Below are 18,118 nucleotides of genomic sequence, written 5' to 3'. Positions count from 1 at the left end.
CAAATCTAAATGTATGGAGAGTTATGCAGTGGGCGCCAGTGGTATGTCCCATGTGGCACAGCCTGCCCATCGCAGGTGCAGCTGCTGTGGGAGACCAGTGCAGCCAGACAGATCAGCACATGGGGCTTCACTGCAGTTATGACAGTGGACAGGGAACAGGGGGCAGAAGGAAGGACCCGAGGTGAGAGAGACTGCAATGGGGCAGGCTGCAGTGACTGTTGTGTCTGGCAGCTCCCCTCTTTAGTCGTGTAAAGAGAAAACTACACAACAAGGAAAAGTATTAGAGGGTGATCTTTGTACAATGGACGTAGTGCAAAAAGTACTGAGTTTTTAGCCTTTAATGCACAGCCTGGTGGGACCAGGAGAGAGGTTTTGGTTAATGTGCCTTCATCTCTCAGACTTTTTGGCTTTTCTTCCTTACTCTACTAGAATTTTTAATGTGCAGGGAAAAAAATCCTTGCTATAGCAGGATGCCACTTTCCATTAAGAAATGCAGAATATTGTATTTTAATGGTGTCCACAGTCACCCAAGCCAACCATGGCAAGAGATGTCATTTGCTACGGCAGTTAGCTGGAACTTAGATAAATAAAAATAATCTTTTAAAGTTTTTAGATCATATTGAACTTGGCTTAATAGGTCCTCTCTCTCAACTTGTGAAAGGGTGGCTCATAAAAAGTAACTAGTTTATATAGACTGTCAAGGTTCATGGGGGACAGCTGGCCTTTGATGCCTCATCTGTGATTACAGGCAGCTACAAGATAATAAAATCAGGCTTGGAACTCTTGCCAAAGTATTCCATGATCTCACCCTGAGCATTCTGCCAAGCAGTGTGAACTATAAATGCCTGAGTGTACTCCTGTCCTTTGATCTGGAATCTCAGACAAGTCTAAGCTATTAAGGACTTGCACTCGAGGCCCAAAGTTTCTAGTAAAGTAAATCCATTGACCTTAGGAATTTGTTTTCATAATTAATATTTGCAGTGGACTCCAATTCCAGACTTATTTAATATGTCCCTCTAGTAAGCCAAGTCCATGGCTTCTGGAGAAGATAGCTGAATTGGTATTATCTTCTCTAAGCTTGGATACCAAATGGCTCAATTACTGATGGAGCTGATTTTTAGTCATCGTTGATTTTGCTGTGATGACTGCCAATCATAGCTTTTTAAGAAGATTTTCTCAGTGTTTTCAAATTCTCTGCTCATTTTTCTCCGTAGTGTCCACTTATCTGAGTTATCTTGGGCCCATTATTATCCTGTTGTCCAGACAATACCCCAGGTCTTTTTTATACAGTGACCATGTTAAGAGATGGTTTTCATTAGGCCCACTGATACGGAGACATCTGAAGCCTAACAGCTCTCCCAGGGCCTGAGTTCAGTACACTAATCTCAGGAGCAACGTTGACTCCTGTTGAATACATCTGACTTGGGATTGAGCAGAAGTAAATGATGATGAAAGAGAGGACTGGTTAGCAAAGAAAAGCAGGAAACAATAGATGAAGGACTGCTCCTAGCCCTTGGGAGCAAAATCACCCTCAAAGTGGAGAGGACCCTGCAACATTTTTTTTTCAGAAGATTATCAGAATTGTTAGTGATTGCTATTTGCTACGCCTTCTTCTTTTCCAGTGGGGTGTTTATTGATGCTTTCCTTCCCCTGGAGGGTATGTGTGGGGAGATAACTCAGGTTTTTAGCTTATGGTTCTCTAGATCAAGATTTGCTATATACAGACCTTATGAAGAGAATAAAATCTTGGGCTTCAAGACACATGCTGTGATTGGGTAAAATTTCTTAGGGTCCTCGGATAGGGATGACCCTGTCTTGCATAAGAAAGGAATTTGAATAAATGTTGCCACCAAATTGACTAATAGAACAATCACAATGAGAACACCAAAGTTATCCCTCCTGCTCTTTGGCAGTCCACCTCTACACTCATTCTGGGAATGCTTGCTTGTGATGAGCTTGCTTTTAGCCAGTGGGATGGTAACAAACTTGTCATAAGCAGCTGCTTGTAAAAACTGTCTGTCCATTTCTGCATATTTTATTCCTCTGCATTCCTCTGGAAGAATACATGAGGATAGCAGTGTTTTCCCAGCCAAGGCCACCCTAAACCAGCCAGCCCACAGCCTACCCACTGACTGCCTGCAGATACCCGAACAAACCTAAATTGGAGAAGCTGAACTGGTTCAGACTAGCAGAGCTCCCAAATCAATAGGAGACAAATGAAAGAAAATTCATGGTTGCTTTACTATGGCCCTATGTTTTGGTGTAGCTTTTACACAGCAATATTTACCTTGGGCATCTGGTTTAGAATTACAACATCATTACAACTGTGTTCTGGGCATATTATATAATCTGGTGTAACTTCAGTCTCTTCTATAAAACAAGGATAATGATAATGCCTATTTCAAAAGATTGTTGTAAAAATTAAATGATGCAATGTTTATAATAGTCTAGCTGATATGGAGTAACAGTAAATCTTAGCTGGATTTTGGTGTTGTTATTCTCAAGTTGTTTTCTGTATAAGAATTTAGGACTGAGGGGACAAAGAGAAGCTGATAGCCACCTCTTTCTCCACTTGCCAAGCTGTGTGTTGTGGAGTGGGACAGTGTCTGTCTGTAAGAAGAAGCACCTGTTTCCAATTTGCACAGCCACCATATGCACTGGCAGCAGTCCTGCAATTATTTTTCATTGCGTAGTTCACTTTTCATCTTGTTTTAGCATAGTACTGTCACTAACTCAGAGTGCAGAAAACCATAAAATCCCTACATTTAAGGGCTTTTCACAAGTTCTTTCCTTGGATCACTGCTCAAAGTTTCTACCCTGGGAGTCTAAACCTCTCTTGTTAGGGTGACCACCTCACTATGATCTCTTTGGACCTGCCTGAATTTAGCACTAAACGTCCTGCATTCCAGGAAGCCTCCAGTTGCATCACACCAGGAGAGGAACTTCCTTTCCTGAATGCCTTTTTCTCACCACCTTTATTAATAGAAAATAGTCTAGGAGTATCCACTAATTATTCCTTAAATATGAATTTGCCTTAGAAGAGGACCCACCCAGAGTCTTCTCATTGAGAAGGTCTCAGGGCCTTGAGTCAGGGTCACAGGTGGATGGATGTGACAGCCCTGCTAGCCACTTCCTTCACCTCCTAATGCCAGTTAGATTGTGGAGCCCAGTCCTTCTGTGGGCATTTGCCTGAGACCTTCATCCCCTTCTCCTTTAACTGACCACTGCCTGCTCCTGTCCTATACCTTAGCACTTGGCCCTGCGTACCTCATCCAGGTTCCCATGAGGGAGGCTGTCTCAGCTTTCCTTTGCATCTTTTCTGCCCTCAGACTCCAGCCCTGCCCCTGCAGCATGCAGGGAACCAGACGTGCTCATACTCAGGGTGTGTACAGCTCTGCCAATATGCTGTCGTCAGCCAGGTTCCATAGAGAGGACTTTGAAATCAGACTTAAGTTTAGAACATGAGATTGGAGAAGTGAACAGGTGAGTTGAGCCATACTAAACTCACCAAGCCAGAGCTGTCACACAGTAAAAACACCATGGTCTTTAACAGATAGGATGAAACAAAGTCGCCGAGAGGTCAAGTGGCAAAGGAGGAACCTTCTGAGCAAAGTGTTGGTGGGGAAAGAAAAAAGATGATTCATGAGACAGAAAGCTGGGAAGGATTTGTTACAGAAGAGAGAAAAATATTATGGCAAAGGCCCCCAACATCTGGGCAGAGAAAGTCTGTGAAGCCCCTTATTTTCATTTCTGCTGGCAACTCTTCTTCAGAAAAAGGGCCATCCACCCATGGCAGAAGGCATGGTGTTCTTTAAAAACTGGTAAATGTTTAAAACTTGGTAATACAGTAGTGAAATTTGTTTTGGGACACTGGTTACGTTTTATTTCCTTTTCATCAAGGTAAAGGATTTGTGTCCTAGGTTCCTGAGCTCAAGGATTATGTGAATTGTCCCAAACAACCCCAGTAGAGTTAAGATCTGCCTTCTGATCATTGGCCATTTGTCATCTGTAGAAGAAGGAAGGAACAAAAAGTGTGAAAGTGAAAAATTGAAGAGACTGCAGTACCTCTGGTGGAGACGCCCAAGAGAGGTCCCCAAATATACTCTTCCAACCCCTGTCAATCACTATCCAGGCTGAAAGTTGCAAAGCTACCAGGAAAATGAGAGTGAAGGAACAGAGCCAACATCGCACTTTAACTCCAGAGTGATGGATGCACCTTTCTCCAGTTGGCCTGGTAGTCCTCCATAGCCACAGATTCTAGTCCTTGAGTGTGGTCATTGTAAAGACCTTGCTGCTGCTGAGGGCTACAAATGGACCCCTGGTTATCATCCTTTCTAGAGATTATAAGCATGAACTTGACCAAGCCTTCCAGTTGGTTTACTGGCTGTTTCCCTCACCCCTAAACTGTCAGCTTTACAGCAAATTCCGTATGTCATACGTGAATTTTTCAGTCACTCTTTCCCCACCACTTAAAGCCCTTAAAAGGAAGCCACTGTAATGAGACGGAGTCATTGTCAAAGGGAGGAAAGCCTTGAGTTTGAAGACTTGGGGCTGGGTACCCTCTTGCAGGGAGTGCCCTGAGAAAATTCCTGAAATGAATATCCAGCAATACTTGCCTCAAAAAAGTTACCCAAAGTAGGGACATATTCTCCCCTCTGTGGAGAAGTATGGGTAGGTATTCTCTTTTCCTTCCTCACCTAATCTGATCGTCTACAGCTGCATGAAATTGGGCAGTCACAGCTTGAATCAGCAAAAACATCTGAGGACACAATCTCAGACTGTCACTGAAAGAAAACACATCTGTTTTATTTTTGTTACAAAAATAAATACAAAATACAAATACAAAATAAAACTCTCACTCCTATGCTTAAGAAAGGTATTCTAAACAAAATCAAACAGGGAAGAATTAGTTTTTTTTTTCCCTAATGGGAAACAATTGCAAACAACCTAAATATGAAAAAAATAGAGGAAGAGCTAAATAATTTGTGGTGTGTTTTCGTGATGTATACTTGTGTTGGCACTCAAGTAATATATTTCTAAGTTTTAACTAGTTTAGAAATTGTCTGCAAATGGTGAAAATAAAAACTCAGAACCATATATACTATGGCCCAAATTAATTGCAAATATTTATACATACAGTAAAATGTTCAGCGTTTTTTTTTAAAGAACAGGTGCATTTTATTTTATTCTTTTTCTTTTTCATAGTTTTCACATGTCCCTTCCTGACTTTCTATAGATTCCAGCTCTCTGGGGTCCCAGGCAGTAAGTAGCTAAATTGAGAATTTCAGATAGGTCTGAATGTGATTTTCTGCAGGGAGGTGAAGGTTTGACCTCAGACTGCAGCAAAGCGACTGCTGGGTGCAGTGTGGACACCCTGCTCTCTGGCCCTCTTGAATGGTACTCCATCAAGCCAGCTTGGGTACAAAGACATCTCTCCTGCATGGCTGAGGAGGTGTCTCTTTTGCTGCCAAAACTGCAGCCTAGAGCCCATAGGGCAGGATGGACTGAGGATGGCTGGGTCCCCCTGCAGGTGGCCCTGTGGGTGTGGGGTGAGGAGTCTCTAGCTATGAGATCCCACCGTGTGCCATTCGATGTTAATTCACCGGTCTTTTCTATGGTTTTTTCTGACTTCATAAACTACCTCTATACTTATTTACTTAGATTTTTCTTTAAATTGGAATTTTAGAAACTCAATAAAGTTTACTTAGAAAGAAAATTCCTGAAATGAATACCCAGTAATACTCGCATCAAAAAGTAATCCACATAAAGTAAAATAAAACAGAGTGCTATTCAAATTCTAGCTTGAGGCTGTTTCCTACTGAAAGCTCTGTGATAAAGCTTGCTCCTCTTGCGTCAAAAGGAAGATTAGTAAGTGTTAGAGAGGCGCTGAAGATCTCTGGAACTTCTCAGTCTGCATCTTTCTCCCTGACACAATCCAATCAAAAGAAAAAGTAAAAGGACTTAGCACAAGACCAGCCCTCTTTTGTGCTATACTGGGACACCATGCATATCTTCCAATGCAATGAGCTGTGTCCTCCTCACTTGACAAGTGTTGGAGGAGGAGGCATGACCTGAAGTCTCAGAGCATGGAATTGAATGACAGGGTTGATCAGTACCACCTGGATGACCCTGAGGAATTGACAAGATTTCTCTAATTCTTAATGTTTTCATTTGTAAGACAGGATCATGATGGGTGACCTCCCTATTGCATGAATTGGTAAGGACAGTTGCAATTTTAATGGGTGCAGTAAGTGGCACCCATACACTGTGCCTCTGTGTATGTGTGTGTGTGTGCGCGTGTGTGTAATAAAAGAGTATTGGTTTATGATTATACTAGTAAGTAATGTATTACACAGTGGGCATAAATTACAGGTAGGACACAAGGAAATTTATTGCCAGCTAAACATATTTACTTACAGGGTTGTACTCTACAATTTTCAAGCTACTTTCTCCTACATGTGTTATGTTAACTGATTATTGCTATACTACCACCTAACCAAAGAATAGAGGAAGTTTAGTTTAATGATTGTCTTAGTTACTTTTCACGTTCATTGCTGAGACAAAATACCCGACTCCCAATATAAAAGAGGAAAGGTTTATTTCTTACAGTTCTGAAGGTTTTAGTTCATACTTAGCTGGCTCCAAGCAGCATGGTGGCATGGTGGGCTGCCATTCATGGCTGGCTACAAACAGTAAGGCACAAACTGGCAAGAGAGAGAGACAAACCTTCTTCCCGCCATTACATCATATCCTGGCTCCACCCCTAGACAGGTGTAGCACTCACACCACCAATCTGAGCATTAGAAAATGAACCAATCAAAAATGCTAGATTTGGTCAAGTCCATAAATCATGAGGCTTAGGGGCCACTGATGAAAAACATAACAATGGTATCTGTCAAGCTTTAAAAAAAATTCAAACTTACTTTTCTTTTTTCTTTAGCATCGTTATCATCATTACAGTTTATAACTACATTGCTATAATCAATCTAAGAGGAAGAAAAAAGTTATGGTTTATTGATAAGAAGAATTACAATTTGTCTGATGATTCTCAGTTTTACTATTTCTACGACACTAACAAAACTGTGGTATCCCAAAACCTTTGGGATACCAGAGGGAACTCTTAAGTATTTTGTCTTACTATCTTATTTAGTTCAAACATTAATCTCGGAAGTTGGTACCAAAATTACCCCACTTTTGAACTACTCTGTTACAGGAATTCAGCGATTTATCTGAAATTATAAAGCTAATAAGTGGCAGAATGCAAATGAAGTAGGTTTATTAAGTGAAATTAATCAGCACAGAGAGACAACATTACAAGATCTTATTCATATGTGGAATCTAAAAATGTTTATTTCATAGAAGTAGAAAATATAATAGTGGCTACCAGAGGCTGGGAGCTAAAGATTGAGGAATGGGGAGATGTCAAGGGATACATATTTGGAGAAAGATATAAGGAAAATGTATTTCAATAAATCTATTAGCAGGGTGACTGTTGACAATGATTTATCATGTTATATAGGATGAATTTTATGTCCTAATATAGAAAAATGATAACTATTTAAGGTAATGCATGTGTTACTCAGGTAAGTTTTACCATTCAACAGCATCCATATGCATATTGCAAAACATCATGGTGTATATGATAAAAACATACAATGTTATTTGACAATTAAAAAATTAAAAATTAAATTTCAAAAAAGTCATGCCTGTTGACAACTTCAGCCTTTTCCTTTCATCATAAGACACCATGGAAAAAGCTACATCAGGTGGTCGATATCCATAATCCCAGCACTTGGGAAGCTAAAACAGGACAATCATGAACTTAAGGACTGCTTGAGCTATATGGATGGACTCTATCTCAAACCAAACAAATGAACAAACAATGGACATACAGAAGAGCAGAAGGGTCTTTGTGATCAGTCAGCCATAGGGCCTGAGCCATGAAGAAGACCCCTGGCAGACCCAGACAGGACACAGGCAGACAGGTGGGTAGATAGGCAGATGAACATCAAGGAGGAAGTAGCCCCTGCTGCAACTGGCATGGTAACCAGTTAATCACACCATGCCAAATCATGTCCCAGGTAATTTTCTGAGTAGCCGTCAGAGACTTACCCAGCCTGAGAAGTCAGCCAGTTATGCCTGATCATTCTCTGAATCCCTGTCCTTACAAAAGACAATCCAGAGTGGACCAATGTAGATAAATGAGCAGCTCTATTATCTCTGAAAGGCAATGTAATTCTCTTCAAATTTAAAAGTCTCCATAGTTTCCTAACAGGCCTCAGAGGGGCACATGCAGGAATTAATAAGTTCACATTGTGCCCAGTTTGCTTTTATTATCATTTTTGGCCAGGATTTTAGAAAGATTTCCATTATTACTCAAGAATTTTTGTTTCTGATTCTTTAAGATCAATTCTATAGAGCTCATACTCGGAGCTGAAAATTGAGTCAAACCTAATGCATTTGACTGAAGTCTAAGGGAAGATTTCCTGATTAGGTGGGACAGGGATCCAAACGCAGTGTCACAGGGACAGGGAACTTGGAGGAGGTGGACAGAAGCCCTGGGCCCATCTCTGCCCAGATGCAGGCCTGCTCTGGGATGCCATGCCAGCTGCTCACCCTGGGTTTAGGGGAGTATCTCTCTGAGGAAATTAGCAGACAGGCAGGTAAGAAGAAGGAAAGTCTAATTTATTAAACTTCAGCATTTGAATCATTGCCCTATATGTCATAGACATTTTTGAAGTTTTATCAAACCAATATTGAAAAGCTTATATTGTCCTACATGTGACAACATTCAGGTTCCTATAATCAGCTATTTTGCCATACTGACAATAATCATCAGTGGAATGATCCACATGTGGAACAGGGAACATAGACCCATTGTGTGAGTAAGGTAACAGATTTATGAACCTTTGCTGGAAAGCAATGTAGCATGATTCAGAAAATTTTAAAAATGCTTGTCCAATTAATTCCAATTCTTACAATCCATCCAACCAACAGAATCTAAAATATGGACATGGGTTCAAATAGAAAAATAAAAATAGACAAATCATCCATCAGACAATGATAAACTATAGAATATTTGTTAAGTATATTTAATATTTAACACAGTCATTTAATCAGATATAGCTGATTAAAATAGGAACATTAAATAAAATAGTGTATTTTCATTATCTGGTGAAAAATATTACTATAAGTATTTTATAAATATTTTTAAAATTATAAGTTAAATTGGTTCATTGTTCTAATATAACTTAACTGAATGATAATTAAATAAATAAAACATGTATATACAATTTAATGGTAAATATGAGAGATGATCACAATTTTTTAAAAAAGCGTAGAAAAATGACTGAAAGGAAATACACAGAAATGTTCAAAGATGCCCTCTCTGGTGGTAGAAAAACATGCTTCATGCTTTTTGGGTGCTGAATTATTTTTTCACATTTTCTGCAATGAATGTTTTATTATTGTCATAATCAGGAGATACATCATGAAAACTATGTTACCTCCCTGAATTATGAATTCATGTACACAATATAACTGAGATTATTATTACAGGAGAATCATTTGGTATTGCATATGATTCTAAATGATATTTATCAGAATTTATGTGCAAAAAAATTTTTACGTAAAACACTTTAAAGGTAGAGTTGAGGGAGATAAGAGAAAGAAGACCAAGCAAAAGCAATATAGTGGGAACTGTCTTCCACAGAGCTTATGGTTCACCTCGTGAGCTAAATATAAAGACCCCAAGGAAAGGGGTGGGGAAATCGACCCATAATACATGAACAGTTGATAAGGGGAGACTAAAAGCTTCAGTGGACTTCAAGGAGTGATGGAGATGGCAGATATGAATTTTTCAATTTTATAAGAATGATAGGGATCTGAAATAAATCTTCGGTATTTTCTTTTTAAGATAAATGTTTTAAAATAAATGCCTGCAGCATGGATGGATGACTAGTGCCTGTTTCCTGTCTTAGAGCTGATCATAAATAACACTGAGAGAAATAGCTTTGACCATTCTAAAAAGCACCTTTACTTTTTTTACTCTTAAGAGCTTAGAAGATTGTATTTTGATGCATTAAGCTCAATTTTTTTTAAAGGCAGCTGCAAAGAGCAGGTAGAGTAGAGAAATTATCTTTAGTTGGTAAAAACTTCTTGGAGCCCAGCTAGAAGCACAGCGTAGGTTCAACATTGTCTGAATGAGGACGGCACTTCCAGCAGTCAGAATACAAGTCCAAGTTCAAAGACAATGGTAGATTTATGTTTAAGAAGTCATTTGGTAACTCTTCAAGTGAAACTTTAATCGTTCTTCAGCACTAAAGTAATGTTTTGTAAATTCAAACTTTCAAATGTCAAATTTGCTTGAAATGCTTTTGCTTTGTTTTTCTTTTCTGGTTTATATATTACGGAACTTGTAACTTTACTGTGGACTTTACTCACTGTTGGTGAGAACAGGACTCCATGAAGGGTAGACACAGTGAATACTCAGAGGCATTTCTCCTCTGCTAAAGCATTAACTTCACTGCACAGAAATGACTTAATGACAGCTATTTACTTCCCTTAAACTTTGTCTTAGTTACTTTTAACTTGTCGCTGAGACAAAATACCTGATACCCAAAGCTGAGAAAGGAAAGGTTTATTTCTTATAGTTTTTGGAGGTTTCAATCCATACTCAGTTGGCTATAAGGCAGGGTGGCATGGCGGGGCCTCAGTTCATGGTGGCTACAAACAGCAAGGCAGAAACCAGCAAGAGAGAGCGAGACACACCTTCTTCCTGCCATTATATTACATCCTGGCTCCACCCCTAGGCTGGTGTAGCACTCACACCCCCAAAACAAGTGCTAGACAATGAACCAATCACAAATGTATAATGCAAACACATGAGGCCTGGGGGCCACTGACATAAACCATGACAAAATTTTCATTAGTTTACTTTATTACACTTGAAAGTGGTTTTACATATTTGAAAGAAAGTTGTATATGAGGCCCTGCTTAGTGCAAGGGCCCCTGTATATAAGCTGTGACAGAGGGCCTGAGGAAATCCAGAGCATATGGTTGGTCTAAAGAGGGGAGCTATGGCTTTGCTTCTATGTTTCAGAACTTACTCATCACCATGAACCAGAATCCTGAATTTTCATGCAAATATCTCTCAATTTCTAAATGTCATATTTATGTTTTTAAAGCACACAGTGGATACCAAACTAAATATTTACATGACCCAACAACTTTGCTAATATTTGCTTAAATATCTTATTTTCAGAGGTTTCTCAGAGTTGCTGATTCATACAAACATGTTCAAGAAAAGATGAGTTGGACTGTTTCTAGGCTGGCAAACAAGATTTGAGGAAGAGAACTTATTTTTGTGGAAAAGACGGCAAGCGATCTTTTCTTCGAAGTGGTATGTAGTTGTACAGAACCTTTGAAGATATCCAGAAGAAGTACGGAAGTGCCCCAATTCTAATCACCATAGAAGTCACACTTAGGTTCCCATGGTGGTTATCATTCTACATAAAATAAAGATAAAGCCTTCTTCTGAGAGTGGAGAGTATCCCTGCACGCTCTGCAAGGGTGCTTATGGGTTTATTTTCACATAACATTGAATTTAACCCATCCTGTCACTTCTTACTTTATAATACTCCAAAATGAAAAAGAGGTCTTCACGGAGCTTATCTCTTAAAAGTACAAAAGAACCCATTTTTTTCCCACCCAGTAGATCATAATGTAACAGAAAATCTGTCAGAAAAAATAAAACTTCAACATGGTGAAAACCACTGCCTGGCACCCATCTATCATAAAGCAATCTTCTAGAAGTCATGGAAACCTTCATTAAATTTCCTGTCTTTCTCCTGACAGTTATAAAATGTTAACAATATTACTCATGATGCAGGCATCTTCAGAAATTCTCTGTCCAATCCCTCCTTCTGTTGCCACCCAAACCTTTGTGTACGGAAACACATGGCATAGCAGTATCCCCCACACAAACCCTTTCAGACATGGCCCTTGGAGGAGGTCAGGGAAGAAAGCGGTCAATGTTCTGATAACAGTGAGAAAGCTCTTCAGGCACCGATGCAGAGGGCAAACCTGTTCTGCCGTCTGCTTTCCTCTCCAAATGCCCCAGCTACAACGTAAAATCAAGAGCACGAGCCTTACTCTTAAATATTTCCTGATCATTTTTATTCTTCCATCTTCTTTTTGCCATTATGAAGTTACAAGTACACATCTATACACGATCATGTAGTTAGTGGGGACAGTGGATCACACATTTTATCTATGGATCTCTGCATCAGCTATCTAGTGGGGAAATGCCCCCAATGACTTTTCAAATCCAAGTTCTCTAACTTCAAGGGCTACTTCAGCAATTTACAACCTCTCAGAAAGAAAGAAAAAAGGGCTCCTGTATTGGAGGTACTCCGATGGGAAAAATCCACAAGCAGATATAAAATCCACACCCAAATAAAAATAGGAACACATCACTCAATTCACAGGCTGAACTAAAAGAAGTACAAATGGTGAGAGTAGCTGTGATGCCCCAGCCTACACTTTGTAAGTCTTAAAGTGAATCAGGCTCCACCACATGAAGGCTTCCTCTCACCTGCAAAAGGAACTGGTGCATCTTTATCCAGGGCTACCAGCGGTGGGTCCAAAATGACTGTGTCATTATTCTCCGTTATGACTCCATGATATGAAGTCTCAATCCATGGCTTGTGTTTGTTGACTAGAAAACAATAGAAACAAAAAAGCACATGTAAGTAATTAACCTCTAGTAGTATTATTACTTTTGAACATATTCCCAGTAACACATTCTCTCATTCAACAACTATTAGAACAACTATTATTTTGATTATTTATTTATTTTTGAGACAGGGTCTTGCTGTGTAGTTCAGGCTCACGTGGACTCACTATGTAACCCAAAGTAGCCTTGATCTTGTGATGATTCTCCTTCCTCAGCCTCCCAAATGCTGGAATTACAAGCATGTGTCACCACATCTAGCTCTGTTAACCCATTTAGTAGCCAGAGAAGCTTCAGAGACTTACAGAAAGAGGTCAATTCACCCCCGGCACACATAAAGCCAGGTACAGTATCAAGATGGCAAAGTCATTTTTTTCTCTAAAAGCATACATCTTTCACCTCACTAGAATTCTGTTATTTCTATTTCTGGACTTACAGTGTAGATAGGTATTGTTAAACTGATTATAAATTTAGAATTTTAAATGTTACTATTGATTAATAGACATTTTAAAATTAAAGTCCATTACCAATTAAAAAACCTGAAAGATTATGACTTTGTGTGCTGGGATTTCTGAAATCAACCTAACTGACTCCATCCTTAGGAACTGTTACTGCACTTTATACACATGCATACATAATACATAAATACATACAAAAACACCAATATGTATATAAATTTCCAACAAACATTTGAGTAGTTTTTGGTCATTTAAAGACTATCTAAATGGTCTAGATTACCTAGCCACTTTACTGTTCCATAAATTGACTGCCTGAATGATATATTATCTAATGATCAATTAATATATTTAAAACATATATCCAACATACATTACTGGTTGAATTATGTCTGCCCCTAAAACATGTATGTTGGAATCCTAACCCTCAGGTCTTCAGACTTTGACTGTGCTTGGCAATAGAGGCCTCTCTAAAAAGCTAAAATGAGGCCTTGGCTAGGCCTTCATCAAACATCACTGGAATTCTTATAAAATGGGAAATCTGGACTCAGAGAAGATGGACACCCAGGAAGAACACGGTGAAAAAACTGGAGCGGTGCCATCACAAGCCAAGAAACCATTAGGAGCTAAGGCGAAGCTCAGAACAGATCCTCCCTTAGCATATCTAGAGGGAGAATAGCACTACGCTGCACCTTGATTTTAGGCTTTTGCTCTCTGGAAGTATAAAATCAGACATTTCCATCTTTCTAAGACACTCAATTTGTGATGCTTTTAATGGCCACCCCAGTGGTATACTTTGCTTACAGTTAACAGGTAGAAAACTGAACTAAGACTTGTGTCAGGATTTGATATAATATTCCTTCATCGGCATCTTATTGATTAACGTTTATTCTTTTCCCACTCCATCTCCTAATTTTGTTCTGGCCCAAGTTCCTGTCTGGATTGGACAGTTGGTCTCAAATTTGGAAGTCCTGGCCCCTTCCAGTCCATACTCCACATTAATATCAACAGTAACCTTTGTAAAATCTTAATCTGATTACTCAACTGTGAATTTCTTGATCTTTTTTTTAATCCCCCCAACCTCACAGAAGCCTAAGTACAAAGTAGATGCTTTACAAAGAAGAGCCCTAAACAACCCAACTTGTCCAGGTACCAATCCCCACCCTGTGCCTCAGTTTCAAAGTTGGGATTCCATATGTAATCTCCCCCAGCAACCTGTGGGGTAGATATAATCACTATAAAGATGATGAATAAACTACTTCCATGAGATAGATGTGACTTCTCAAAACCATCACACTATTAGTAGTGAGTAGGAAGACAAAAACTCTCTATGTTCCATGGTATCTGAAACATTTACAAAAATGCACACATAATGCATATACATATATACCACTGTATACATCATCTGTTAAATTTTTCATTGACAGTGACAAAGCAGAAGCTTATATAATAGGTACCAGCTCTGTTGCAGAAGTTATTATCCTGTCTCATCCCACTACCCTTCCAAAGGCCAGCTTATCCTAGGATTACTGGGAGCCCCAACTCAAGCCCTCCTCTGACTCCTTCTGACTCATTCCTCACCAATCACCAACTGATTGGATGGCAGGGGCGAAATATCTGGGCCCCTGAAACCCCTTTCTGCTGGTCAAATCAGGCTAGGGTGGACAGCAGTTCCACCCACTGAAGGTGTGCCTGGAACATCAGCCTCATACATTCTTCCATTTTGGCACTGGGATTGATGCTTCACTATGAACCTTGGAAGAATTATAGCCACTCTGAGCTATCCTCACACTCCTAAACTGTTTTATTAGCTATCAACACAAATGCAATATAAATAATTTGCTGTTGTTGGGAGAAACAATTAATCTTTTCTTCCCATAATTAAACCTAGGGGACTATTTATTAGAAATGTGCACAGAGTGTACTCCAGGAGCTCACCCAGAGGTTCAGATTCACAGTGCTTCTGAGTGGCTGGCACTGAAATCTGGAGTCGCTGTTTTCACTTTTAGCATTGGCTTAGCTGTTTCTAGAAGCTGATACCAAGTGCACGAGGCAGCCTCTCAGAGTTTCAAGTCCTATGATTATAAATGGGGATAAGGACATCACTCACATGTTTGTCCTGCCACTCGAATGTCCTGTGCTGGACCCACAGCCTTTGCCCTCTCATTACTTAGACTCACCTCTGGGAAGTGACAGCATGTGCTGAAGAGGTAGTTTGTGGCCAACCTCTGATTGGTGGAGGAGAGTTGACTTCCTTAATAGCCACAGGCCTACCTCCCTTTAACCTCTCTGGCTGCTACAGAAAGGGACACACCTATTACACATAGGGTGTTTTATATACACAGATGATAATCCTCACAACAACTCCATCAGGTAAGGTTTTAAATCTCAGGCAAGGACTTACAGCTCAAGAAGAATTCAACATCCCTGTTTTGGAAAATAAAAACACAAACATTCTTAAAATTTTCTTACTTTTCTTCTACATTCTCTCAGACCTATCTGGACTATTGCTTTGTCGACATTGAGGAACATTTCTATTTTGATGTGCAACAAAATAAACTGCATCCTTAGCATTGCAAATTGATAACTTAAACATGTATTACTTTGACTATGAGGAAATCGTCCATGGCTGAGTCAAGTATTATACAAGAATTATGTTTTCTTCTCAGTGGTTCAATGGACCTTTCAAATATATATGTGCTGCGTCCAAAGCCATTGGATTCTTTAGTCTTTCAGTGTCAGAGTCAGACCCCATCTAAGCCTGTATCATATATGGAAGCATCCTCCTTTGTATACTTTTTAGTTTTCCCAAATTGATGATCTTTTTCTTTTGTGTGTGTGTATTGAAACATAGGACTTCTCCATAGCCCAACATATTTTAGCTTCTCAATTATTCCACATGATATGCATTTTTGCATTTGTAAAATGGGGATAATTATTTCACATGAATCTCTTAGCAATTGCAAGGGTTACTGTAGGTAAATCTAGGACCACCTAGGCAAAGCACGCATTCAAACACTCTACGAGAGTTGAAGGCCCTTTAAAAAGATTTGACAAAATTCAGTATCTATTTTTTAATTCAAGCTATCAAGAAGTGAGAAGCATAATTGAATTTACTCAATCGGATAAAGAACCTTTATAAAAACATCACACTTAAAGGTAAAAAGTAAATGCTTTTAAGAGCAACAATACTCCAAGGATGCCCACTCTCACTTGCACTCACATTGTCCTGGAGGATCTAATTCATACAATAAAGCGAAAAAAGAAGTGTCAGTTTGGATATAAAAAGTAAAATTGTCCTTTATTCACAGAGAACATGATAACCCATTTTGGAAGTATTATAGAACAAAAGGTGCTGCTAGAAATTATAAAAGCATCTAGGAAGGTCACAGAATGGAAAGTAAAAGTATAAATTCAATGGTATATCTATTACTAGCAATGAAAAAGTAAAATTTAAATTAAAAGACAATTACATAGTACTAAAAACCATGATATACTTAATAATAACTTTCAAAAAAGCATGCAAGATCTGTACAGTGAAAAATTCAAGACACTCTGAAAAAATTTCAAGACCTGAGCAGTCTTTAGGGAAAGATAAACGGTGCTTATATTTGGTAGGCTCAATATTGTTAAGATGTATATTTTCCCCAAAATGGATTTACAGATTTAAGGCACTCCCAATCAAAATATCAGCAGAATTTTTTAAAAAGGATAAGCTAATGTGACATTTATATGAAAAATTGAAAAGATCTGACATGGCCTCGTTTAACTTTGGAAAACAAGAATAAAGTTGAAATACTTGTAGCATCTGATCTGACAAAATTATCCTAAGCAAGACAGTGTGGTACTGACATAAACTAGATCTGCAGGCCAACAGAAAAATAGGAGGGACAGCCAGATATGGTGCCCTGTGCCTATAAACAGGGACTCCAGAGGCTGAGGCAGGAGGATTGCTGGTTCCAGTCTGTTGTAGTCAGGGGTTGTGCGGAGAACAATTAAAATCAGGACATGGTGTTTATAATATTATTTTATGATAGTCACCCAGAGTTAATGCAAAGTGCAGGAAATCTATCCACAACACTAAAGACATAGAATATTTAGCCAAGGGCCTTAATCCCACAGTAAAGCCCTACCTGAGTCCAGATGAAAACTTAAGAGTCTATTACAATGTCTCCCATGAATCCACTGGAGGTCTGAAGCCCATGAGAAGGACTTACACCAGTCTCTTTTATGGATCCATGCTGGGAAGGCCCAAAGGTCAGCAGTGGAAGCTAGGAAGTCTATGCCAGTGGGTGAAGGAGCTGTGCTGGTAGGTTGAGCGTTCTACGCTGGAGCTGAGAAGTCACACTCAAAACAAAGACCAGGACTGTCCTGAAAAGCATCACAGCCATTCTCAGTGACATGGAGGCTCCAAGCTCCTCCAACGACAGGCACAGTCAAACACATGCCAGGAAGCCAGCATGATGAGTTCATCAGGGAGATTAAGCAGTACATGTCTTCCCCTCCGAAGCCAGGAAGCAATGCTCGATGTGAGGACCAGAGCTTCTCCAGGAGAACCAACAGCTTAAACAGCAACATGTAGGAGAACCCACAATGCCTCAAAAGCCCCCCCTTCTCTTTCTCCACATCTCTATTTATGCTGGCAGCTTTCCTAGGGTGGACCATCTACATTCAGCACCATGGTGATTTAATTTCGCTGGTGTTAAGTTGACCACCAGTTTTTAATCTATAACACACTCCAGCATGGTAACTTAGGAAATTTATTTCAAAAAGAAAATCAGATAAATAAAATAAGTTTGATAATACCAAGTTCTGATGAAACAAGTAGAACTCTCATGCACTAGTAGTAAAAATGTGAACTACATGTCACTTTTGAAAACAACATAGCAGGCTTTTTAAAATGACTCAATAATTTCATTCCTAGGACTCA

At 39.4% G+C, this 18,118-nt stretch overlaps 1 protein-coding gene across 1 annotated transcript in view; it reads right to left on the bottom strand.

The window, feature by feature from the left end:
• The window catches only part of Clstn2 (calsyntenin 2), a 573,715-nt gene that overhangs the window by 350,009 nt on the left and 205,588 nt on the right, over positions 1 to 18,118 (bottom strand). The window contains exon 2 of the mRNA XM_063249086.1: positions 12,596 to 12,718. Within this exon, the coding sequence (XP_063105156.1) occupies positions 12,596 to 12,718 (123 nt within the window). The remainder of the gene's footprint in view (positions 1 to 12,595; positions 12,719 to 18,118) is intronic.

This window comes from Cavia porcellus, unplaced genomic scaffold (assembly GCF_034190915.1).
Source record: "Cavia porcellus strain 051 isolate PalLab524CR breed Dunkin Hartley unplaced genomic scaffold, mCavPor4.1 scaffold_5, whole genome shotgun sequence".
Taxonomy (NCBI): Eukaryota; Metazoa; Chordata; class Mammalia; order Rodentia; family Caviidae; genus Cavia; species Cavia porcellus.
The sequence above is the reverse complement of the archived record's forward strand: the minus strand, read 5'-3'. Positions and strand labels throughout refer to the sequence as shown.